Genomic DNA, 26,935 nt, shown 5'->3' on the forward strand with positions numbered 1-26,935 from the left:
GGCTAGGTAACTTCGGCACTCCGGTGTCCCAGCATAGCCTCACTATCCAAGGGTCAGGATCCACTGTCGTTTTCTCCCTACCAGGTCGGGTTCGCCCGTGAACACTAACTTTGTGAATTCTAGCTTCCGTAGACTTTGTCCCGCATCCCGCGTGAGAGTGCACACTCTGCACCCGAGTCCCCTGGGCCTCCTAGTAGTAATCTAACGATTCCCTAGTCCAGTCCTAGCGATTCCAAAGCCTATTAGAACTGTTACTTACCTGCTAGTAATTCGCATTCCACTTTTAGCGTATATGGTTTTTCGTGCCCCTCGGGCATTTGTGTAACGTGCTAACTTAAAAGTATTTTCGTAAGAGTTTTGTTGTGTGCCTAGCACCCTGTCCTCATAAAGAGTACAGGGTTGTTGTGATTCTAATAAATACACTGTTTATTTTCATAACACTTGTGTGGTGTCCTTTCACTGGGTGTTCAAGGGGTAATGTGATGGTAAAACAGCTGGCTTAACACGCCCTCTAGAGTCTTAGCCTTAGACTGCTCGTATCCATGCTACTAGGATAGCTGGTCTATAAGGTTGACTTACAACCAATCATCAATAAGGGTTGTTTGGACTGATATATAGTGATCACTAGAACAGTGAGCACTGCACATCAGGCCAACTTCTCACATTGGTGAGCAGCGGTTGGGATTTGAGCTTGCTGTTGTTTTACCACACATGCCCTAAGAATATCTTGTGAAAGATCACATAAGTACTAAAGGTACATATAACTTAGCTTAGAATACTCTGAGTTCTACTGAACCAGCTGTTGTAGCTCCTAGGGCCTAGCACACCCTAAACTACAACTCTAGCAAGGGATCAGTAGGCAAACATATAGTGTAGGTAAGTGCACCACTTACACCTCACTAGAAAAGCATGTCGACTCAGGGGGACTCTACTGAGACTCCCCTGGTCAGTGTTGACCCTCCACAGGTCACTTCAAGATATGCAGCTCTCAGCTTTCATGAGATGAGACAGATCTGTGTCTCCAGAAAACTGAAGCAGGGGTCTAACCCCACCACTTCCTTTCTGATAGGTCTCTTAGAGACATATGATGCCAGAAAGCTTTCTCAGTTACATGAGAACATGCCAGCCTTAGAGGGAACCTCTGGGGATCCAGATCTCCACAACACTGATTCAGCAGTTGAGGAGGAGGATCAGGAGGTACTCTCTGGGGATGAGGTAGACAAGGGTCTTGAGGTAGTCAGAAGGCTAACTAGGACCAACTTAGACTTACTTGGGCTAGGATCTGGGGGCCCCCCAGTACTAACCCGAAGTGGGCCTAACCTTGGAGTTAGGAGAGATAGATCTCTTTCTAGGGACTCCAATAGATCTCTGCACTCTAATGCCTCTTCTCAGGGGAGAATGAATCCTCCACAGAGGAGATTTACTTCCCCTCAGAGAAGGGAGCATGAAGCTAGGATGAGACAAGCTGAACTGAGGATTGAAAGGGAAGAAATTGCCCTGGCCAAAGAGAAGCTTGCCCTGGCAAGAGAGCAGCAGATGAGTGGGCTAGCTCCCACTGGTGGCAGCAATCTCCCAAGAGATAGAGAGAAGGGTTTAGATACTAAACACCTGACTAAAATAGTGCCCCCCTTTAAGCAAGGGGATGACATCCAGAAATGGATGGCTGCTCTGGAGAGGGCCTGCACTGTGCAGTGCATTCCCCAGAGTCAGTGGGCAGCTATACTGTGGCTCTCCTTTGATGGTAAAGGTAGAGATAAGCTCCTCACTACAAGAGTGGAGGATGCTAACAATTACCAGGTCCTGAAAAATGCACTGGTTGATGGGTTTGGTTTAACCACTGAGCAGTACAGGTTGCTGTTCAGAGACACCCAGAAAACTCAGTCTCAGGACTGGTCTGACTTTGTTGATTGTGCCACTAAGGCTTTGGAAGGCTGGCTACTGGGTAGTAAGGTTACTGATTTCAAGGGATTGTATAATCTAATTATGAGAGAGCAAGTCTTAAATAATTGTCAGAACCAGTTATTACACCAGCACCTGGTAGACTCTGATCTGACCTCTCCACAAGAATTGGGTAAGAGGGCAGACAAATGGGTCAGAACCAGGATTAGGCCCAAGAACCAAGGTGGTGACCAGAAAAAGGAATCAACCAAGCCTCAAGAGAAGGGTGGGAATAAATCTACAGATCAAACCACATCAGGGCCCCAAAAATCCTCTGAGGGGGGTGGGTCCCAGAATCCTTCTAATAACCAGAAGAAACCCTATTGTTATCCCTGTAAACAGGTGGGTCATTTGAAAACTGACAGCAGTTGCCCAAAGAATAACAATAAGGAGAACATACCCCCAAGTAACATTCCCAAACCTCCTGTTACTATTAGTAGTAATCCCCCAGGTGGTGGGAGTGCCCCCAAGAATTTGGGTGCATTTACTTTGGGAGTTCCTGGGGACTCTGGCCTAACCAGGTCCCCAAACTTAGATACTCTTGTCTGTGAGACTGGCATGGGGTTTGCCAACTTCACAACTTGTCCCAACACTTTGGGCAAGTACAGACAGGAGCCCCTCATCAATGGTATAAAAGTTGAGGCCTATAGAGATACAGGGGCTAGCATCACTATGGTGACTGAGAGTCTAGTCCCCTCAAGGCAACTTTTACCTGGTGCCACATACCAGGTGACCAATATTGATGGAGTACAGAGAGATCATCCCATGGCAGTGGTCAATCTCAGCTGGGGAGGTGTCACTGGCCACAAGAGAGTGGCAGTGTCACCAAACTTGCCTGTAGATTGCCTACTGGGGAATGATTTAGAGCTCTCAGCCTGGGCTGAAGTAGAGCAAGAGACCCATTCTAGAATGGTGAACATCCATGGTAAGGGTAGTGGGGCAGTGGTAGCCACAGCCCCAGTCCAAGATATCCTCCCTGAACAGGTCAGGAGGGCTGTGCCAGTCACAGCCCAATCTCAGACAACTTCCTTCCCAGAACAGGTTGTCAAGGCTGTAATGGTAACAGCCCACACCCAAACTGAGCCCCCTCCTGAAAAGGTTGGGAGAGCTGTGATGGCCACAGCTCAAACTCAGACAGATGATAGTGTTGTGAAGCCTGAAACTATGGATCACTCCACTCAGACAGAGAGTATTGAGGAGGAAGAGAAATCTCCCTCCCACCAGACTTTAGGAAAGGATCAGCCTCCTCAGGGAACTGATCTGACCCCTTGTGAAGAAACTGCCACAGAGGTAGTCAGGCCTAGCCTGGCAGAACCCCTGATGTCAGTGGACCCTTCCAAGGTGTTACCCAGTCTGGAGCAGGTAACCTGCCCCTCTCTACCCTGCCTCAGTCAGCCCAGGGCTGTAGAGGTCAGGGAGGCCAGTGTTGGACCCCAAGGGGCCCCCTGTCCAAAAGAATTTCCCAATCAGCAGATTAAGGGCACTGAAGCTAGTAGACCTAGCCAAGTGAAAATAAGACACACTCCTGAGGGATCCCCCTTAAAATTAGTTAGGGACCTCCCACAGATGGACACTGTTGGGCACAGCCAAACTTGGGACCTGAGGGCCCCAGACCTGAACTGTCCCTCCAGTAAGCCAAACAGAGGGACCCAACCTCCAGCTGTAGGTAGCCAGAGGTTGACCCTGAGCGCCCAAAACAACTCAGTCTTGGAAAGAAAGGCCTCTATGGTGGATGATGATTGGAGGAAGCTGAGCCCAAAGTTAGTGGAGCCTCACTTCAGTACTCCATTTCAGCACCAGCCTTTTTCTTTGACAAAACACACCACAGGTAGAGATTCCCTATGGTGGAGACCCTCAGACACCCTTAGGGTGAGGGATTGCTTAGTGGACCATGACATAGGGGGTAACCATGCCAGTGCTGGTACTTCCTTAAATGGCCACTTAGGCAATATAGGCTTACCTGGACAAGGATAGCCTTATCTCCTTTCGTTTGGGGGGGGGGGTTATGTAGGAAGGTAGAACCCTGACTATGGTTGCCCCCAACTTTTTGCCTGGTGTTTTGCTGGTTTTCTGACTTAGTTGACCTGGGACCCTGCTATTCAGGGCCCCAGGCCTACTGCTCTCTCTGTAAAATGGATTCCATGTACCTTAGGTACATATCTAAATTGGATACTGAGTCACCTTATCAGTCCCTGTACAGTGTACCTTAGGTACCCAGGGCATAGGTGTACCCAGGGCCTACCAGGGGCTGCAGCATGTATTATGCCACCCCTGGCTGGCCATCCAAATCTGACACAACTGGCTGCTTGACAGCTGGGGCAAGGTGGTGTAATCACCCTTTGCTTTAGATATAGTATACCTATATCTAACCCTAAAATGGACACACAGATCTCCTATCAGTCACTCCTATGGCAGGCCTTAACAATCCTGAAGGCAGAGTGCTTGGAATCGTGTGAGACGGTGCTCTGGCATGAGCTGAGCCTGTCTGCGGCTTTCGGGATCTATCCCTTAGCCGTTTCCATGATATCGCATACCATATACTCTTAAGTGCATTATAATCCTCGCGGTTATGTGCCAACTCTGGTATCGCTTTATCAAAACATGTCGAGTAAGGTGTCATACGAATTGGAATACTAACCCCTCGCCAATTCTGGCGACGGGGTTAGCATTCCACCCTTCTAGAGGGACACGACATGCATGTAACCTATAACCCGGTTAAAAGTCAGACAGAGCCTTAGCATCCACAAAATGGATGCTGCCACCGAGACACAAGTCTGCCCTCCTGCTGCTGGGAGTCCTCCCAGAGCAGGAGATAAGGACAAAGGGTTTCCTGCCAGGGGCGGTGCCAGCACCGTCCCAGACAGGGTTTTGTGTATTGTAGGTAGGCAGGGCTTTAGAGGAAGGTGACTGCACGTGGCACCCCGGTGCTCACTGTGCATAGGCTGGCTGGAACCAGTTCCAGGGTCACTCCAGACCCTGTGCTGGGGAAAAGCCCGCCAAGGAAGTGGGTGTAACCACCCCCCTCCTAGTCCCACCCATAGGGCAGGACTTAGTCGCGTGCCAGCCCCTTTTTACAGGATAAAGGTAGAGACTGGCCCCCTTCCAAATCAGATCATCTTTGAATCCTGAAACTACTTTCTGCGAAAGGAACTCAAGACTTCTTCCTAAGATTTCTCCCTTGTGACTAAGGAGTAGTCACCCTGCATCCGCAGGCACCATCTAAGAACACTGCGGTCTGCTGCAAGTCCTTCCTCCGGAATCCGACTGCCCAGCTCGACGAGAACCGGCTTCCCTGGCACCTCTGACCTCTACCCACCTCTACAGCCCAGCTGAGAACCGTGGGTGCGACGAGACCTCAAGGGACCGGCCATCTGCAAGACTGCACGACTTCTTTCCAGCAAGCCCGCCGAGTGAATTCCTGGTGAGTGCTTTGGGGTCCGAGAAGCCCCCACCCTGAGCAGCTCCAGCACCGAAGAGCAGCCCCCCAGCATCTCCACGATCTGCGTGGGGCCCTTCTGCTTTCCGCTGCTCACCGCGTTGTTTGGCTACTAGCCCGTTGGCTTGTGGCCTTCCTGACGACGCCCGACGACATTTCTGCTGCTGGTCTGGTTGCTCCAGACTGGCCCTTGCTCCCTTCCAGAAGAGGAGCCCCCCGGACCCTCCTGGTCCACTCAAGACGCCATTTTGAGTCCACCGCGTGGGCTTGAATTAGCCAAGGCTTGTTGCCCAATCCTGGGTAACTTCGACGCCGACGACTTCATCCTTCGTGGGACAGCTCGCACCTCCATCCTGGTCGCCGACAACGCCTCCTGGTCCGAGAGACTGCAGAGTCCAGCAGCGCCCACTCACCTGACTGCGGTGACTTCGCCCGGTGCCATCCTGGTGCCCACTTAATCACTGGCTAGTGATTCAAGAACTTGGTCCCCTCTGCTTTCAGGTTTTCTTCTTCCTTGATCCAGGCTTGGATCCATCGAACTTTTCTTCACTGGTCGCCTGCCAGCAACTTCTTCCTTCCAGGCTCCTGGTCCGGCAACGAGATCCCCGACGTCTTTTCAGACCTATGCAGCTGCAGCCCCTGGGCTAGGTAACTTCGGCACTCCGGTGTCCCAGCATAGCCTCACTATCCAAGGGTCAGGATCCACTGTCGTTTTCTCCCTACCAGGTCGGGTTCGCCCGTGAACACTAACTTTGTGAATTCTAGCTTCCGTAGACTTTGTCCCGCATCCCGCGTGAGAGTGCACACTCTGCACCCGAGTCCCCTGGGCCTCCTAGTAGTAATCTAACGATTCCCTAGTCCAGTCCTAGCGATTCCAAAGCCTATTAGAACTGTTACTTACCTGCTAGTAATTCGCATTCCACTTTTAGCGTATATGGTTTTTCGTGCCCCTCGGGCATTTGTGTAACGTGCTAACTTAAAAGTATTTTCGTAAGAGTTTTGTTGTGTGCCTAGCACCCTGTCCTCATAAAGAGTACAGGGTTGTTGTGATTCTAATAAATACACTGTTTATTTTCATAACACTTGTGTGGTGTCCTTTCACTGGGTGTTCAAGGGGTAATGTGATGGTAAAACAGCTGGCTTAACACGCCCTCTAGAGTCTTAGCCTTAGACTGCTCGTATCCATGCTACTAGGATAGCTGGTCTATAAGGTTGACTTACAACCAATCATCAATAAGGGTTGTTTGGACTGATATATAGTGATCACTAGAACAGTGAGCACTGCACATCAGGCCAACTTCTCACAGAGGCGCTGGGGGAAAAGCGTACGCAAATTTGCCTGACCAGTTCATCCATATCGCATTCCCCTGCGATTGCGGATGAGGGAACCTGGCAGCAAAGCTTTGGCATTTTGCGTTTTCCCTTGTGGCAAACAGGTCTATCTCTGGATGACCCCACTGCTGGAAGTACGGGTGGAGCACTGATGGATGTATCTCCCACTCGTGCATTTGATGGCTGTACCTGCTGAGCAGATCCGCCATCTGATTGTCCTTGCCGGGGAGGTGTTCTGCCATGAGGAAAATGTTCCTCTGAATGGCCCACTTCCACATGCTCTGAGCCAGATGAGACAGCTGTGGTGAGTGAGTACCTCCTTGCTTTTGGATGTAGTACATGGCTGTCATGTTGTCCGTCCGGATCAACACGACTTTGTTGCACAAATGTACCGTGAAGGACTTTAGCGCCATGAAGATTGCCATCAATTCCAGGTAGTTGATGTGCAACTTCTGTTGGTGAGTGGACCACAGTCCCTGCACAGTGTAGTGGAGCACCTGAGCTCCCCAGCCTTGGAGAGATGCGTCCGTCGTCAGGATAATCTGTGGCACAGGCTCTTGGAACGGTCGTCCCTTGCAAAGGTTGTGTGGATTCCACCAATGCAGAGAGTTGTATGCCCGACCGGTCACCAACACTAGGTCCGTCAGTTGTCCCCGAGCCTGTGTCCACTGATTTGCTAAGCATTCTTGGAGAGGACGCATGTGCAAACTCGCGTGCGGGACTATGAAAATGCAGGAGGCCATCATGCCTATCAACTGCATGAACACTCTCGCTGGTAGGGAGTGTTGCGGTCTGAACCGTTGGATTAGTGACTGGATGCTGTTGATCCTGGCTGGGTTTGGCTGAGCCATAGCAGTTAGGGTGTTTATTGTCGCGCCTAGATACTGCCGCACATGGGCTGGTTGAAGGTGCGACTTTGGGTAGTTTAGCGAGAATCCTAGACTGTGAAGGAGTTGAATAGTGTGGGACATGTCCGCTGCGCATTGTTGTTCCGACTTCGCTTGAACAAGCCAGTCGTCTAGGTACGGGTAGACATGTATGTTCTGCCGTCTGAGGTGCGCCGCTACTGTCGCCAGACACTTTGTAAACACTCTGGGGGCAGTAGTCACCCCGAAGGGTAGGACTTTGAACTGATAGTGTTTGTTCTGAATGGTGAACCTGAGGTACTTTCTGTGGGATGGGTGGAGTGGGATGTGGAAGTAAGCATCCTTGAGGTCTAAGGTTGCCAGGAAGTCCCCTTGGTTTAGCAGGGGAAGAATTTGTTGCAGTGTCAGCATGTGAAAGTGTTCTGACAGTATATACATGTTGAGGGGGCGTAGATCCAGAATAGGTCTGAGGGATCCGTCCTTTTTTGGGATGAGGAAGTACAGGGAATAGACCCCTGTGCCCTCCTCCTCTATTGGTACGAGCTCTATTGCGCCTTTTTGCAGCATTACCAAGACCTCCTGCTGCAATAAGTGCAAGTGCTCTGCCGACATAGGACGGTGTCTTGGGGGAATGTTGGGAGGAGTGGATGTTAACTCCAAACAATAACCGTATTGGATTAGTTTTCTCACCCCCCTGTCTGTGGTGATGGATGTCCAGACTGGCAGGAACTGCTGGAGTCTCCCCCCGACAGGTGTTGGATGGTCGGGGGGCAGTGACAGAGAGTCACTGTTTGTTGGCGGCAGAGGAACGGGAGTTGTTGTTCCCTCTGCCCCTGCCCTTGGCACTGTTACCTCTGTAACCCCCTCTACCTTGCTTGGGGTAGGAGGATTGTGCATTACCCTTTGTAAATTGTGATTGTTGACCCAAGTGTCCTCTGGTAACACCACGCGCTCCTGAGCGACGAAAAGTGTTTCCCCTGAATTGTTGTGACTGAAGTGCCCCCATGGACTTAGCAGTCTCGTTGTCCTTTTTAATCTTTTCAAGTGTGGTGTCTACATCTGGGCCAAACAGTCTGTCAGGATTGACGGGCTGGTTGAGGATTGTAGTTTGGATGTCAGGCTTAAATCCAGATATACGAAGCCAAGCTTGTCGTCTTAGCATGACGCTAGTGTTAATTCCCCTAGCCGCTGTGTCTGCCACATCAAGTGCACACTTTATTGCAGCGTTTGATATAAGCTTCCCCTCTTGTATGAGCATCTCGGCTGCGTCTTTATACTCATCAGGTAGATGCTGAAGGAGCTGTTCTATGGTGTCGTAATGCGCCCTATCGTAACGCGCCAATAGTGCCTGTGTGTTTGCTATACGCCATACATTGGCAGCCTGCGCAGCCACCCTCTTGCCGGATGCCTCAAGCACTTTCGACTCCTTGTCAGGGGGAGGAGCGTCACCCGTAGTTTGGGAGTTTGCCCTCTTGCGGGCATTGGCGACCACCAACGAGTCCAGAGGCAACTGTCCTTGAATATATGCAGGATCTCCAGGTGCTGGCCTGTATTTTTTCTCGATACGTGGGTTCACCACTCTTGCCCTGGAAGGTTCCTTAAAGATCTCTGGGGCATGTTTAAGGACACCTTTGAGCATAGGAAGTATTTTAACAGTTCTTTCTGAGACAGAGAAAGTGTTAAACAAAAAGTCTTCCTCCACCGGGTCAGCATGCATGTCTACATCATGATTTGCTGCTGCCCGTTCGATTAAAGCATTAAATGCTGCAGAATCCTCTGTTGGAGATGTACGTGCCCCAAAACCTTGTGGATCTTGTACCACCTGCTGTCCACCTTGGTCCCCAGTGTCGTCATATGTGTCCTGCTGAACATCAGGGTCATTGTCCACTGGGAAATTGTATTGGTCGTCTTCCTCATCATCCTCTCCCCCTGATTGGTTTGGGGAAGGTGATGGACTCCTTCTTGGTGGTGGTAGAATGGGCTCAATAAGGGCAGGACTGTCCTGTGCTGTCCTCTTTTTCTTCAGTGGAATAACATAGGATTCCAGTGGTTGGGAAGTGATCTTCCTTTTGTAAAGGGTCAGTTTCCCTGTGTGGGCATCGATGTAATGCTCAGATTGTTCATCTGAGGCTTGAAGCGCCGAAGGAGCCGAAGTCTTTGGCACCGATCTAGGTGCAAATGCCTTTGGTGGCACCTTTGGTGGAAGAGTGTAAAGAAGCTTGGCTGATGACTTCTGAGGAGTGTCCACCTCTTTTGGAGCCGACGGCGTGGGAGCCGTCGTCGACAAAGTCTTTTCCCGAATCCGTTTCAGGAAGTCGGTGACCTGTGTAGTGAAGGAGGCGGAGGGTGTGATAGCCGACGGCCGGTGTCCGGTGGCGTCGGAGTCCCTCGGTGTCGACGGTATTTGCGTCGACGAATCTTCAGCTGCAACGTGGCGCGGGTCCGTTGTAGACTTTGGCACAGGCGCCGATGCTGCAGATCCGACATCTTTGTGCCGATGCGTAGTGCCTGCGGCCTTCGGGTCGTGGCTTGTAGTCGACTTTTGTTCGACTGGGCGTTTAGTTGGCTGCGCCGTAGGAGCGTCTGAAGGCGTGTGAACCGACTTCGACGACCGTGCCGGAGCAACAGAGGACGACTCTTGACGGACGGCCTTCTTGGAGGACGAGTCCTTGTGCACTTTGTGTGGCGCTGTTGGCTCGACAGCCTTCTTCGACTTCTGTGGGCCGGAGGCGGACGGAGCCGATGAAGGAGCAGGTTTCGATATTGTTTGTTGGACGTCGGCCATTTTAGGTGTTGTCGCGTTCGGTAGTTTCGTTTTCGATTTTGCCTGGACGTCGGCCATTTTGTCTTTTGTCGAATCCGTGGGTTTCGGTTTCGATTTCGGCTGGGCGTCGGCCATCTTAGGTGCCGTAGAGACCGAAGGTTTCGTTTTCGGTTTCGATACGGTTAATGGCGGCTCCGCTTGAGTGTCCAAGGCCGGGCGAGAAGGCGGGGCCGGGGATAGCGGTGCGGGGTCGTGTGTAAGGCCGAGTGGCGATCCCGTGACCTGAGCCTGAATTATATAGACTTCGGGGCATAGCTCTTCCTCCGAGCTATCTTCCGCGGCCCCATAAACTTCTTCGTCGTCCCCTACCTCCTCGACATATTCAGTGTCCTGGCCGTGTCCTTAGACGTGTTCTTCGGCATCGGACTGGACCTCCGTCGTCGGAGGCGAAATTTGGAGATGATGGCTACTGCCTTCCACCGCGGGGTCGTCGAATATGTTGTCGGGTGCCGGTGTTGCTCGCTGGGCCTCGAGGCGCGCCGATGCTTGAGCGTCTTCTTTGACCGGAATTGAGAGCAGGCCATGCAGTTGTCTTCGTTGTGGTCCGGTGACAGGCATTTATTACAGACCGGATGCACATCGATGTGTGGATATTTGGATCCACAGATGGGGCAGTACTTAAATGGGCTCCGCTCCATGGTAAGGTTGTCGGGTCTTGCTGCGACGAGAGGGCCTCGATGTCTGAAGAGTAACTTGACTCCGTAGATTTCCGGCTCCGAGAGTCGGACGACGCTCGAGACCGTGCGCAAACAATACCGACGCTGGTAACGAAGGCCTTTTGGCCTTAAGAACAAAGTTTATCGGTTCCGACACGGAGACGTCGAGAACCACATCCGAACCCAATGGCGGAAAAAAACAATCTGGGGATGGAGTCGATGCCCATGCGCACTGTAGTCCAGGGGAGGAGCCACCTATCTCGTGATACTTCGAAGACTCTTCCAGGACAACAATGTGCAATCATCCAGACCCAACACTAGGCGGCGATCTATGCACTAGATATGAATTTAGCAGCCCACATGCCTCGAACAGAGGCATTCCTTCAATTGGCGCTTGTGGATTCAAGCATTTGGTATTATGGCAATGAAGGAGGCCATCATCGCTAGGAGGAACATGAAAGTTCTAACTGTGACCTGACGATTGGGCTAAAAAAAGAGGGAAGAGCAAATCAGTTCTTAAGAGTTTTAGGCTCATTTGCCATAGCTGTCCCTCCACTACCACATTCCACAAAGTGAAAGTGGCAATAGTGGAAAGAATGCATGGGCAAATGAAACTAGGAGTCCTTCAGGAATAGCGCTGCCATGTAGTTGCCTTGTTCGCGGAGAAGAATGACACCCTGCAGGAAATGTTGCGACAGGACGGGCCTGAGGGAGCCGTCCTTCTTAGGGATGAGGAAGTAAAGAGAGTAGATACCATTGCCACAGTCTGGAGGGGGCACTTTGTCTATGTCTTTGTGGAGTGATGCCTGGGCCTCCTCCTCTAGATTACTTTTTCCCAATTTCTTTAGGACCAGAACCCCATTTTTAGGATGACAAGCTTTCGCATACCACCTAACTCAAATTACCATAAGGGTGGAGTTTTTTTTAAATCTAAATAGGGCCCTGTGTGGGACAGCACTGCCATTTAAAGACAGCAATTATTTTCAGTTGAAATGGCCACTAAATTTGCACAGACAACCCGTTGTACTGATAAAATTAAAATCTTTATTTACATTACACTTCAGAATTACAAAAGAAAATGTGCTTCATTTTCTGAAGGTGTACAGCTCATTTACTGGTATTTATATTTAGTTACAAAAAATGGCATCCTACAGCCTTTCCTTTCACACTCCCTTTACCCGAGCAAGATTTTCACACAATTAACTTTAACCGCTTCCATGCGGCAGGAATTTCAGCGCTGTGCTGAACATTCCAATCGCGGGTGTGGTCGTGACGGAAGCATTCCGTCATCAGCACAGCTCAACCGTGACTGATAACGGAATGGTTCCGTCACCAGCGTCGAAGGGGTTAATAAATATGCTACTTACCAGTATGCATCTGTTCTTGGCATGTAGGGCTGCTGACATTCATATCTATAGCATAGATCGCCGCCTAGTGTTGGGTCCGGATGATTGCACATTGTTGTCCTGGAAGAGTCTTCGAAGTATCACAAAATAGGTGGCTCCTCCCCTGGACTACAGTGCGCATGGGCATCGACTCCATCCCCAGATTGTTTTTAGCCATTGTGGTGAAGATGGAGTGTAACAGTGTGAGCGATGACCATGCTAAGAGTAAGTGTAAATTCTGCAGCCGCTACAGGCGCCGGGGAGGAGGGTGGGCGATATGAATGTATGCAGCCCTACATGCCAAGAACAGATGCATACTGGTAAGTAGCATATTCAGTTCGAGGCATGTGGGCTGCTGAATTCATATCTATAGCATAGAATATATAGCAGTCCCTCCATTAGCAGCGGCCGCCTGTGCCAGCTGCAGACGTTTGAAAAAGCGTTTTTAGAACAGCCTGCCCTAAAGCTTCTTGCTGCTTGGAGTGCACATCTACACAGTAGTGTTTCGTAAATGTGTGTGGGGTAGACCATGTGGCTGCTCTACAACTGTCTTCTAAAGGGATATTTCCAAGGAAAGCCATGGAGGCCCCCAACTTGCAGGTGGAGTGGGCTCTTGGGGGGATCGTTAAAATGCGCTTAGCCTTTTGATAGCAAATTTGAATACACATAACGATCCACCTGGCTATACCTGCTTTGAAAATGGGGTTGCCCTTGTGTTGTGCGGAAAAGGCAACAAAGAGTTGTTTCGTCTTCCTAAAATCTTTGGTCCTATCAATGTAGTACATCAAAGCCCTTTTGACGTCAAGAGTGTGGAGCATTCTTTCTGCCACTGTCTCAGGATTTTGGAAGAACACAGGCAGTTCAATAGTCTGATTGACATGGAACTGTGAAACCACCTTTGGAAGAAATTTAGGGTTAGTGCGCAGCACCACCCGGTTGGAGTGAATTTGTACGGTGAGCGCCTGGAGCTCACTAACACGTCGCAGTGACGTAATGGCTATCAGGAAAGCCACTTTCCATGTTAAGAACTGAATCTCGCATGAATGTAGAGGCTCAAAAGGTGGACCCATCAGACGGGTGAGGACCACATTAAGATCCATTCAGCAGCAGGTGGGGTCCTGGGAGGAATGACTCGTTTGAGCCCTTCTAGAAAAGCTTTAATGGCAGGCACTCTGAAAAGGGAGAGATGCTGCCTGTTTTGGAGATAAGCCGCTATGGCGGATAAATGTATTCGAATGGAAGCATATGCCAGATTGCATTTGTAAAGATGTAACAGATAACAAATGATGTTGTGCGTGGACGCGTCAAGCGGGTCAATCTCGTGGTCTACGCAATAAATGACATACCGCTTCCATTTAGCTGCGTAGCATGCTCTGGTGGTGGGCTTTCGTGCCTCCCGTATGATATCCATGCAGTCAGGAGGCAAGTTGAGGTAGCCAAACTCTAAGACCTCAGGAGCCAGATCGCCAGGTTGAGCTGTTGCGGATCTGGGTGCTGAATGTCGCCATGGCTCTGCGTCAAAAGTCTGGGTGTGAGGTGCAGCCTTTGATGCGGTATCACGGAAAGTTCTAGAAACGTGGTGTACCATGGTTGGCGTGCCCACGTTGGAGCAACCAGGATGAGAGTCATAGAGTGTTGCTTTAGCTTTCGTGCCACCAGCGGTATTAGAGGTGCTGGGGGAAAAGCGTACGCAAATTTGCCTGACCAGTTCATCCATATCGCATTGCCCTGCGACTGTGGGTGTGGGAACCTGGCGGAAAAGCTTTGGCATTTGGCGTTTTCCCGTGTGGCAAACAGGTCTATCTCTGGATGACCCCACTGCTGGAAGTACGGGTGGAGTACTGATGGATGTATCTCCCACTCATGCATTTGGTGGCTGTACCTGCTGAGCAGATCCGCCATCTGATTGTCCTTGCCTGGGAGGTGTTCCGCCACGAGGAAGATGTTCCTCTGAATGGCCCACTTCCACATGCTCTGAGCCAGATGAGACAACTGTGGAGAGTGTGTACCTCTTTGCTTCTGAATGTAGTACATGGCTGTCATGTTGTCCGTCCGGATCAACACGACTTTGTTGCACAGATGTACCTTGAATGCCTTCATTGCCATGAAGATTGCCATCAGCTCTAGGAGGTTGATGTGCATCTTCTTTTGCTGCGTTGACCATAGTCCCTGCACTGTGTAGTGGAGTACATGAGCTCCCCAACCCTGGAGAGAAGCGTCCGTTGTTCGGATGATCTGTGGAACAGGCTCCTGGAACGGTCGGCCCTTGCAAAGGTTGTGTGGATTCCACCAATGCAGAGAGTTGTATGCACGACCGGTCACCAACACTAGGTCTTTTAATTGTCCGTGAGCCTGATTCCACTGACGTGCCAAGCACTCCTGAAGCGGACGCATATGTAGTCTCGCGTGCGGGACTATGAAGATGCAGGAGGCCATCATGCCTATCAACTGCATGAACACTCGTGCTGGAAGCGAGTGTTGCGGCCTGAATTTCTGTATCAGCAGTTGAATGCTGATGATCCTCACAGAATTTGGCTGCGCTGTGGCCGCCAGAGTATCTATCGTCGCGCCCAGATACTGCCACACATGGGCCGGCTGAAGGTGTGACTTTGGTAATTCAGTGAGAATCCCAGATCGTGAAGAAGGTGAATGGTGTGGGACATGTTGGCAGCACACTGCTGGGCCGACTTTGCTTGGACAAGCCAGTCGTCTAGAAAAGGGTAGAGTGAACGTTTTGTCTCCTGAGGTGCGCAGCCACTGTCGCCAGGCACTTCGTGAACACCCTGGGTGCTGTGGTCACTCCGAAAGGGAGGACTTTGAATTGGTAATGCTGATTCTGAATGGTGAATCTGAGGTATTTTCTGTGTGATGGATGTAGTGGAATGTGAAAATATGCATCTTTTAGATCTAATGTTGCGAGGAAATCCCCCTGATTGAGCAACGGAAGAACCTGCTGAAGCGTGAGCATAAGAAAGTGTTCTGAGAGAATGTACAGGGTTAGGGGCCTGAGGTCCAGTATGGGTCGGAGGGACCCGTCTTTCTTTGGGATCAAGAAGTACAGGGAGTACACTCCCGAGCCTCTTTGTTCCACTGGTACGAGCTCGATTGCCCCTTTTTGCAGCATGACGAGCACCTCTTGCTGCAATAAGTGCAAATGCTCTGTGGACATAGGATGGTGTTTTGGGGGAATGTTGGGTGGAGTGGATGTTAACTCCAGACAATAACCGTACTGGATAAGCTTTCTGACCCACCTGTCTGTGGTGATGGATTTCCATGTGTTTTATGGTCGGAGGGCAGTGACAAGACGTCACTGTTTGTTGGCGGCGGAGGATCGGGAGTTGTTGTTTCCACGACCTCTGCCCTTGGCGCTGTTTCCGCGATAGCCACCTCCACTCTGTTTACTGTATGAGGTTTGTGCACCACCTTTAGTGTACTGTGTTTGCTGGGACAGCTGGCCTCTGGAAACACCTCTATTGCTTGAGCGGCGAAAAGTACTACCCCTGAACTGCTGGGACTGGAGAGCCCCAATAGACTTTGCAGTCTCTGTGTCTTTTTTGATTTTTTCCAGGGTGGTGTCCACCTCAGGCCCAAATAAGTGATCAGGGTTTACAGGCTGATTTAGGATGGTGGTTTGTATCTCCGGCTTGAACCCGGATATTCTGAGCCAGGCCTGACGCCGCAACATTACACTTGTGTTCATGGCCCTGGCCGCGGTGTCCGCTGCGTCCAGTGCACACTTAATAGAAGCATTTGAGATGAGCTTCCCTTCTTGAATGAGCATCTCCGCTGCCTCCTTATATTCATCTGGTAAGTGTTGTAACAGGGTTTCAAGTGTATCATAATGTGCCCTGTCATATCTGGCCAAGAGTGCCTGCGTGTTCGAAATGCGCCAGATATTGGCCGCTTGAGCCGCCACCCTCTTCCATGCTTCTAGCACCTTAGAATCCTTGTCAGGGGGAGGAGCATCACCAGTAGTTTGTGAATTTGCCCTCTTTCGGGCATTAAAGACAACTAGAGAGTCCAACGGCAACTGGCCTTTGATGTAGGTAGGGTCGCCAGGTGCCGGCTTGTACTTTTGTTCAATTCTGGGGTTTACAACCCTGGCACGTGTGGGTTCTTTAAAAATGTCTGCAGCATGTTTTAAGACACCCTTCAGCATTGGCAGAGTCTTTACGTTTTTTTCAGAGGTGGAAAATGTGTCAAACAGAAAGTCCACTTCAATAGGGTCAGCATGGAGCTGGACGTCATGATTCTTGGCTGCCCTCTCAATAAGTGCATTAAATGCTGCAGAATCCTCAGTAGGGGAGATTTTGACAGTATACACTAGAGTGTCCGGGCAGTTTGTGGATCCCCTGTGTCCGCAGCATCTGCCCATGTTTCATGCTGATCTTCAGGATCAGTATCGGCAGGGTAGTTGTATTCATCATAGTCACCTTCCCCAGCCTCCACATCCGAATAATTGGGTGAGATTGGAGCTGTGTCCTGAGCACGTGGATTAATCAGTTCCACAAGAACTGGGGAATCTGTGGAATCCTTTTTCTTCTTCAAAGTAATTGTGTAGGACTCCATAGGCTGTGCTGGCGTGATTTTTTGCTTGTAAATGGAAAGTTTACCGGTGTCGGCGTCGATAAATTGTTCCGACTGCTCCTCAAGTAGGGGTTGTCGATGCTTTGTGCCTACAACTGCAGGGGTAGGCTTCGGCCCCGTGGATACCTTCATGGACGCCTCGACGACCTTCCTGGGCGCGAACGCTTTCGGCGGCAGCGTGAACTGAATCGGCGCCGTCGACTTTTGCGGCTTGGCGGCAGGCTTTGGCGTGGAAGTATCCTTCGGATCGACCGCGGAAGCCTTGTCCTTAATGCGCTGCAATGAGTACGACACCTGCTTCGTGAAAGATGCGGACGGTTTCGCCGACTCAACAGGTGCTCTCGAGCCACTACCATGTGCGGACTCGAGGGTCGTAGTACTTATGGCCTTGTCCGGCAGACGTGCAGGATCGACAGCTTTTGTAGCTCCGAGTCCCTTGTCTGTGTCGACGGCCTTCGGCGCCGACGGCTTCGGGTCGGCGGCCTTGACGAGCGCCTTCGGTGCCCCAGTCTTCGGCTCGACGCCCTTGAGCGACTTCACCGGTTCGACAACCTTCTTTGGCTTCGTATGCACCGACAGGTCTGAAGACGTGGAGCCGACCAAGGCGACAGGCGCTTTGTTTCGACGGCGCCTCTATCACTTTCGGCTTTGTCGAGACCGAAGCTTTCTCTTTCGGTTTCGATTTGACCAATGGCGGCTCCGTAGAAGTGTCCGTAGCCGGGCCCGGAGGCGAGACCGTGGATCTAGGTGCAAGATCTTGGGTAAGGCCATGTGGCGATCCCTCGACCTGAGCCTTCGCTATTGTCCGAACGGGGCGTAGCTCCTCGCTTGAGCTATCTTCCGTGGCCCCATAGGCCTCATTGTCGTCTCCTACCTCGTCGACGACATCTTCTGTATCGAGCATTTCGACGTCTGTGTCGTAGCTGGAGTCGATCTCTGCCGCTGGAGTTGAAATTGGCTCTCGAACTTCCTGCTCGTCTGCCTCTTCTCCCTCGGTATCGAAAATGTTCACCGGGTCAGGTGCCGTCTGCTGGGCCTCCTGGCGCGCCACGCGCCGAAGTCGAATCGTCTTCTTGGAGCGAAAACGAGAACAAGCCAAACAGTTGGCTTCATCGTGATCCGGCGACAGGCACTTGTTGCACACCGGGTGGACATCGATGTGGGGATACTTCGAGTTGCACACGGGGCACCTTTTGAACGGGCTCTGTTCCATGATGCGCCGTCGAATAAGGACTGGGCCTCGAGCACCGAGAGCCACGCGACTCCTCAGGATGTCCGACTCGGGAACTGAGCCGGAACAGAGCTGGGCACCGAACGCAAGACAATACCGACGATATAGGAAAGGCCCGTGGGCCGAAAAGAAAGTTTCTATCGAATCCGAACTTGAGTGATCAAATATGCATCCGAACCCAATGTCGGAAAAAAACAATCTGGGGATGGAGTCGATGCCCATGCGCACTGTAGTCCAGGGGAGGAGCCACCTATCTCGTGATACTTCGAAGACTCTTCCAGGACAACAATGTGCAATCATCCGGACCCAACACTAGGTGGCGATCTATGCTATAGATATGAATTCAGCAGCCCACATGCCTCGAACATATCAATCCCTGCCTGCAAAGTGAAATAATTTTGTAAACACCAATACCCATGTTAAAAAAAGAAATAGCAATTTGTCAGAAGGCATAGCCTGACATTTGATCCCTGAATTTGAAGTGTAGCAAATGTGACAAAATAAATCCAGAATTTAAAAGCATCTTTATTTATTGCTTGGAATTTGGCGACTCACCAAAAATCGGCTAGCACCTACCAATGGGTCTCAACCCACAGTTGGGCAAACACTGCTCTAGAAGGCTGAGATGTTACGTTCTGAAGGTATGTATGCAGGGTCTGATGAAAGGTGGGGTTGTGAGAGAACTAGGCAGTGGTTGTGGCATACCATCACCAATACCCACTGATCTGATGCGATTTCCTACCTACGAGAGAGGAAATCCGGTGGTCTCCCCTATCAAGTAAATTGAGGTCAACAGAGTTTTGGGGGTGGGTGCAAGTCAGTGTTTAGAGGAGGTGGCTCCTTGCTGGAGCTGCCCTCCCCCTGCCTTTGTTCTTATTGCCCCTGTAGGACCCCTGGCAGTCTGCTGATGGAAAGGCTGCTGCCTCTGGTACGGATGCGTAGATGATGGCCTGACACCAGCTTGAGACTGCTGCATCCGATAGGAGCCTCTGGAAGCTGGAGTTTGAAGGGCATCTACTGATTTGGCGATATTGTTGTCCTTCATTATCTTTTCCAGTAGCTCATCAACCTGAGGCCCAAATATATGTTACCCATGAAAGGGAAGGTTGAGAAGATGATGTTAAACCTCTGGCTTAAACGCCACAATAGGGAGTCAGAATGACATTCGAGAAAAACCCAGGGTTAACTATTAATCCCCAAGAGGCTGCCAGTGGCATCTAGGGTGCAACAGATGGTAGCATTGGGAACGAACACTATCTCCTCCCCCTTTCTTATGAATTCCTCAATAGAGCCCCAAAGAGTTGGCTATGCACCAGTAGGTAACCACCCCTATGTTATGTTATGTCATGGAATTTGCAAAGCGCACTAATACTATAAAGGTATCCTGGTGTTGAAAGAGATTAACACCATAATAGCATAGTTGAGATTGTCACCTATCTAGGGTCCAGACCTTGCAACAGCATACAGATAGAATAGCTACATTACTGTGCATAGAGTCTGGTCTTCACAGCTTTCTTATTGCCACCCTCTTACCACTGCGTCTAGATTCTACCCATCCTTGTCAGACAGTGGGTATCACCTGTGGGATAAGCAGAAATCCGCTTGTGGGCTGTGTGTATGACATTGGAGTCAGGTGGGACAAGGCCCCTGATGTAGATATGAACAATAGGGGGAGGGTTTATACTTCAACCTGTGTGTTACTACCTTGGCCTTCATAGGTTCCCTGAATGTATCCGGGGTGGACTATTTTATCATGGGCAGAAATTATACTGTCCACTCCGACTTCGAGAGCATCTCAACAAGGTAATCGTCATCCTCATAGAGGACGCCCATGTCTACTTTGTGGAAAGTAGCTGCTCGCTGGATGACCGCATGATAGGCTGTGGCATCATCAGGGAGAGATGCCCTGATGGGATAATGTTGGAGGTCTGGGTCGGCATCATAGTCTTCACAGGTCGTCCGTGGACCCTGGTTCGAAGAGTGTGTAGTAAACGTAGGCTATGCTAAAAGGACTACCTAGGTCATAAGAAGAGAGTGTAATCCCTATAGTGACTGTGGAGGAGGTAGTGGAGGTGGTGTGCATGATCATGGAGGAAGTGGTGGAGGACGAAGAGGAAGTGGTGGAGGACGAAGAGGAGGTGGTGGTACCTCTGTCTCTCTTCTTCTTGGGCCTGTGATCCGGAGGGCCCTCCAATGCAAGTTCCTTCTTATATGCTAGAATCCTCCTCCGAGAGAGAGTCTCTGTGGGTTTCTGCAGGGGTGGTTTTCCACAAATCTTCCCAGTAAAGGGGGGTGGGAGGGTGGATAAAGAGGTGATTTAGCCTTGCATCAAGTTCCCCTGCAGCTTTTGGAGGTATGGCTGCAGTAGATCTTTGGAGCAGGCTGTCAAGGTTGTTCTCGACATCAGCAATGGCCTCTAAGTAGCCAAGGGCATTCGTACCAGTGTTAAAGGGGCCTTCGCAAATCCAGGCTTGTCGGTGGCCTTGCATCTTGACAGTCGAGATGGGTTGACACCAGTGGACGGACTCTTCTTCACATTAACGTCCTTTGTTCTCTGCTGACCCATGCCGAACTCACTCGTTAGTGATGCTCTGCCTAGGTATGAGGCTTCTTGGGAGATATGGTGTGGGTATCAGATTCGACTGCCTTTGCAACTCTTGTGGAGGTCTTCATTCCATGAGCTGCTGATCATGGAGTTCAGTGGAGTCTCTTCATCTTCCTCTGGTTCAGAGCTGCTAGAAGAGATGTCCTCTGAAGTTGGCGTCAGCTGATGCAGCAGAATGCCTGAAGGGCCAGCATCTTCACCTTCCTTGGCACCAAAAGGGTGTTGCTCACCAAAGATGTTGGTGTGTCAACAGCAGGCTGCTGGCGCTCAGTTTTTCCCCTACTGTACCATATAGTTTTGACTGGAAGACAAGGCAAGCTTCATACAAGGCGTGGTCGAGGAAGAGGCAGAGGTTACAAACCTTGTTGTGATAATACCACGGGTACTTCATGGGGCACTGAACTGAAAGGTCATTAGTACAAGTAGCCTTTGGGGATCTGCAGTCCCCGGTGTGGAAGTAGCAATGCGTAGAGGAAAGCGGACCTGGGCAGGGCGCAAGGGACCTGGTATTTGGGAAGTTGATCAGTGGCATCGGTCTCCATATAGTGCCGTAGCGTGAAAAAAGTGAACGCAGAAGATTTTCCACATTTCTGGGTGTTGAAAATGAAGCGTGCAGGACTGAAAGAACAAGTAAAACACGCAAAACACGCAGAGTCTTTGAGTACGGTCAGTACACCGTCGAACCTGATGGCGGGAAAATCAATCTAAAAGTTGGTGCCCATCCATATTACCTACTAAGGAAGGAGCCACAGTACATTTCAAGACTCAAAGACTTTCTTCGAAGACAAACAACTTGTAAATGTCTGAGTCCAACATTAGATGGTTTGAGCAAGACTTTTTTACCTTTTGAAAAGCTGACACTTCAGGTCTTTTGCTTGATAAGCATCTTCTTTTATGATCAAAGCAGGTGCATAAGGTACATCTCTGTTAATTGTCTTTCTGAGACACTAAAACCCACTCACAGAATATAACAAGCATTTTCCATGTCAGATTTACGAGACTTTGAGCTATTAGCATTGTAATGGCAATAACTTAAATTCTTGCAATTGTGAGACCTATTAAATATATCAAAGATTTTTTGTTTGCAAGCGCTCCATGCCGATCTTGCACGCCCTTTCTTTAGATGAGCTGTGTCTAAAGAAAGGGGTGTGGCCGCCATTAAAGTGAAAGTGCAGTATGGGGCGTGTAAAACAAATGTGGTTTTTTTTGGTTTTTTTTTAAAGTGCCCCAAACAGTGCTTTCATTTTGATGGCAACCGCGCCCCTTTCTTTAGACGGGTCTTGTCTAAAGAAAGGGGCATGGCCTCTTAAGTGCAAGCGCTGCATGGGGCGCTTGGAAACAACCCCCCCCCCAAAAAAAAAAGATTAGCAATAGTGCTCACATTTGCGAGAGTTTAAGCTATTGTCATTTACAATGCCATGCCAATAGCTCAAACTCTCCTAAATGCTAGGCCTATTGCATTGCAAAGACGCGTCCGCCATTGTCCTGGCTGCTTGGAAAGTGCGCATGGCGCCCTGAATGTTGTTTAAAGCAAGTCGTGCTTGCAGTAGGACAAAACTCACTAAGAAAATAGTGCTGACTAAATAACACAGACCATGTAACAACAGAAGTGAAAGGGCCAGTCCTCATGGGAGGTTACAAATTAAGGCAAGGCGGTACTAAGGTGGGACTATCAAGCAGATTACCGAATCAGAAGCCAGCATTTACAAAGAACAAACACACAATCCAATGAAAAAATATTGGCAGAGAGCAGACGGAGCTTCAAGTCCAAACTCTAATACAGGATGCCTCGCAGTGCAGCGAATGCGCTGCACAGGCTCGACCTAAAAACGTGCACGATCATGAGATTGGGTCTTGCATATGGACCCTAAAATTATTTTTATGTATCTGAGACTTTAGCAATCCAAAGGAGACCTGAGCTCAAATAGTACCCATTTAGAATATTTATTTTATTTTAAATTCTTCTATAGCGCAGGAATCAATCCCGTAAGGGTATCTCCGCGCTGTGCCAGCAGTAGGAAGCTCAGTCAGTGAGTCAGGGAAAGTTAAGTGGGCAAAATTGCTTCTTGATAAAGGATGGTTTTTAGTATTTTCCTAAAGGATAGGTAGTTAGTAGTTGTTCTGGCATCAAGGGGCAGTCTGTTCCATAGGGCAGGTCCGACTGAGGAGAAGGCCCGGTCTCCTTGTCTGGACTTCTTTGTGGCCGGGGGTTTTAGCAAGGCTTGACTACTTGAACGAAGGGACCTACTGGGCTGATATGGCACCAGGGATTGAGACAAGTATTTAGGACCTATACCATAGATGCATCTATGGACCGTGCAGCAGATCTTAAAATCGATGCGCTGTCTTATTGGGAGCCAGTGCAGTTCCCTCAGCAAGGGTTTAGAGGGGGTCCTAGCTGGTGCACCCATAACCAGTCTTGCTGCCGTGTTCTGGACCACCTGCAAACGACCTACTGCGTCAGCGTTTGCTAACGTCAGCAGGCCGTTGCAGTAGTCCAGACGACTGGTCACTAATGCCTGCACAAGTGTCTTTCTGTAAGAGGCAGGGAGATACGGAAAGACACGTCTAAGTAGGCCAATAGTATGAAAGCACAATCCTGCAATGTGGTTGGTGTGCTCCTTCAGGGTCAGCTTTTGGTCCAGTTTCACCCCAAGATTCTTCACATGATGTTTAGATGTAGGTACTGGGCCAAGATCTATTGGCCACCAGTCAGGGGACCAAAGAATACTTGCTTTGCCAAAAAGCATGACATCAGTTTTTGTGACATTGCATTGGAGGCAGTTCGTCACCATCCAATGTGACACCGCCCTCATACCCTCAGCAAAGTTCTCTTTGACTTTAGAGTCAAGGGAGCTGAAAGGGTAGAGGAGCTGGGTGTCATCAGCGTAGGAGATCGGTGTGAACCCATACTTCCGCACAATCTCAGCAAGGGGGGCCACATATACATTAAACAATGTAGGGCTAAGGCATGAGCCCTGTGGCACCCCCTTCGTGAGCCCCCTAGAGATGGAACAAAAGGGGCCCAGGCTGACAGATTGTGATCTCCCGGAGAGGAAACTCTCCAACCATGATAGTGCTAATAACACTGTCCCTAGGGCTCAATGTTAAAACTAACATGTTTGGAGTTGGTTAACTGGCCCAGAATGTGCTGAACATCTCTAGGTTTCACTGTGTGTCTATATTTAATGTCTAGAATATTTTAGTTACCCATATCAAAGAGTGTATCTTATCTAAAGTAAAGAATATTGCAGTTATTAAATGTTATTTAAAGGTTCATATTATTTCTCAGTTTCTAACTACACCGCCCAGCCTAGAGTTGACTGCTTGAACTTGCCACCCAGAGAGAGTCAAGTGCAACAAGAGATGATTTTGTTTTCATCTGGTTGGTGTCTCATAGTTGCACAGATGCCCAAGACCACACAGACTTAGCAACACATTCACTAAGGAAGATACGCATTTAGATTGACATATCAGTTAAGCAATTGTAACATATACACTAGTTACAGAATGGTAGCATGCACTGTTTCCCATGTCCTGGAAGTGTATTCATGCACTCTCTTCTCCAGTTAAAGACCCTCCCACCTCCAAAGACCCTCTCCTCGTAAGGGATCCTTGTACCTCAGAGTCACATTTTGTTCCATCCTCTTGCACACGTGAGGCTTGTTGCACTTCAAGCACCTGCTGCGTCAACAAATCACAGAACAACCGCAGTTCAGAAATCTTCCGAGAGAGAGATTCGCTGCCGAGGTGGACTTCTACAAGACAGAAAGAATTAAACACGTTAAGAGTTAAATGTGCACAGTGAAGCAATTACGTATGAAAAGAATACTCATTAATGTTGTTTTTTTAGGAGATTATGTGAATGGTTTTGAGAATTATGAATGGGGTGGGGATTGTGAATTGAGTGAATAAGGCCTTAGACAAGCATTATCCCTGGAAAAAGGTAATGAAAGCATCATCACCCAGACCTATGGAGAACCAAGAAACAGAGGAAGGAAAGAAACTTTGGGAATACAAAGGGTAAATGAAAAGATGAAACCTATACATTGAGAAGATCTGGGAAAAGAAACTGTGGTTAAAAGTTGGAAGGGACCTTATGTGAGGAAAGGCTCCGTAGAGATGAAAGAGTAAAGGGATGGAAGGAATTCAGGTGACAATGGGGTAGAGAAAAACAAGCTCCTTGCCTGTAACAACAATGCTCCAATGGTATCAGCTCAAGATATAAGGTTTAATATACTTTCCTTTGCTGTAAATGATCATCGCAATAATTTAACCGAACCACATTAGTAGGTTCCTCCATTTTGGTTAGACTTCATAACATCAAACCTTTCCTAATATTCTACCCAGTGAAAACCACCATTTTTGGAAATATGACAAACAACCCAGTATCCGTACCGAGGAGGAGGATAGAAAAGATTCCTGTGATTATAGAAAAAGCTAACACTACAAAAGAGCTATTACAACCAAGTAATGATTTGTTCTCCTGCATGTACACTGCTATATACAGGGACATGCTTGTTAGAATTTAGACCCAGGCGCTGAAAATCTAAGGGGATCACAGAATTTAGGACGTTGGATCACTCTAATGCCTTGTACAATGGCCTGGTGGCAAATATTTGAATAATTAGACAGCATCTTCGGAAAATAATGTGATTAAAAGACTGCAGGTCATATTTAGAATTTGGCAGACAGGATACTTCATCACAAACACAGCAGACGTTGTGTCCTCCAAATTCCATGTGCATTATTGCGTATGTCACTTGAAACCCAACAGATGGGTTATAAACCAAGTTTTCACACAGTATCCCATCAACCAAACTCTAAATAGGGCCCTTAGTGTAAGGCATGGCAATGTATTTATGATCTATTTAATTGTTGAAAAATTAAGTATTTCTTTAATGTAAGTGGAATGCAAATTAGTCAGAAGCTAAGGCCTACATGGAAAAACAGGTTTTCTGAGGCCAAGAGGACGGTCAATAGTACAGACCAAAAAGAGGATTATCCCAGAAAACAAGGATGGAAAAATGGCCTTCATAATTGGTCTAAGAAAGCACATGGCATGCAACAGAAAATCTGATGTGACATTTCTGTGAAAAATGGTAGGTTCTAACTATCTTTGAGTATTGACAGAAAGAAGAACAGTAGGTTATGTGAATTATTTTCATCAAAACATGTTTGGAATTTGTACATTATAGAGCTCTGTGATTCTCATTGCCTCAGGTCAAACTAATAGATTAACATTGCATTTTGATGTGTTTCATATACTTTGAAGATAAATCACAGAAGATAGTGGGCAGCTAAGTCAGAATAAGTACTATTTAGTGATTCAATATGTGGGATAGTGGCCAGAACAGTCCTGTGATGAAACGCTGCTGAGAACAATGTGCATGGACGAGTGTACTGAAAGACATTCTCATTTGTTTGATAACACTGGGTTCTACAGCTTTCCATTCCATGGCTTCAGGTGGATGATTATGTTTTGAAGCACTTTTACATACAATGTGGCTTTGATGCCATTTTATGTGTATGCAAGCAAAGTAAATGTATATATGAGCCTGAGGGCAATGTGCAGCACTTTATAGAAAGGCTGCAGCATCACAAGCAACTGGGCAGAGCTCAAAGAAGTGGGTTGGGGTTCAGAATTACCAAAATCTAGAATAGATTTTCAAGCTCCAAAGCAGTTTAAAACAATGTACCTGCCAATCACATCCAGAGTACCAAGGCATGCTTGCACGTTAAGCCCAGATATTTTTTACAGAGGCAAATGGGATATGGGATGGCTCCATCTTCTATGGTTAATACATGGAGCCCCCAAACCTCACGACTGTCACCACTAACACCTTTATTGTACCAGAGATCATTCTGGCCCAGGGGCCAGGTCTTGCAGCTGGAAGCCTATGACAGAAGAGTTATTTAGTTTAGAGGCATGGATAACAAGCAATCAAATAATACCACAATATCAGACAGGTTTTCATCCGAACTCATCAACAATGGACAACGCCATTGCATTATCATACCTGGCAACTAAGGCCATAGAGGGTGTAACCCCACCCCTATATGCCTGCTTTGTCG

The 26,935-nt window shown here is 48.9% G+C and overlaps 1 protein-coding gene across 1 annotated transcript in view; it reads right to left on the reverse strand.

The window, feature by feature from the left end:
• The window catches only part of LOC144829103 (pleckstrin homology domain-containing family A member 3-like), a 124,230-nt gene that overhangs the window by 38,321 nt on the left and 58,974 nt on the right, over positions 1 to 26,935 (reverse strand). Inside the window, exon 4 of the mRNA XM_078687910.1 lies at positions 24,482 to 24,618. Coding sequence (XP_078544036.1) covers positions 24,482 to 24,618 — 137 coding nt within the window. The remainder of the gene's footprint in view (positions 1 to 24,481; positions 24,619 to 26,935) is intronic.

This window comes from Lissotriton helveticus, chromosome 1_1, assembly GCF_964261635.1.
Source record: "Lissotriton helveticus chromosome 1_1, aLisHel1.1, whole genome shotgun sequence".
NCBI lineage: Eukaryota > Metazoa > Chordata > Amphibia > Caudata > Salamandridae > Lissotriton > Lissotriton helveticus.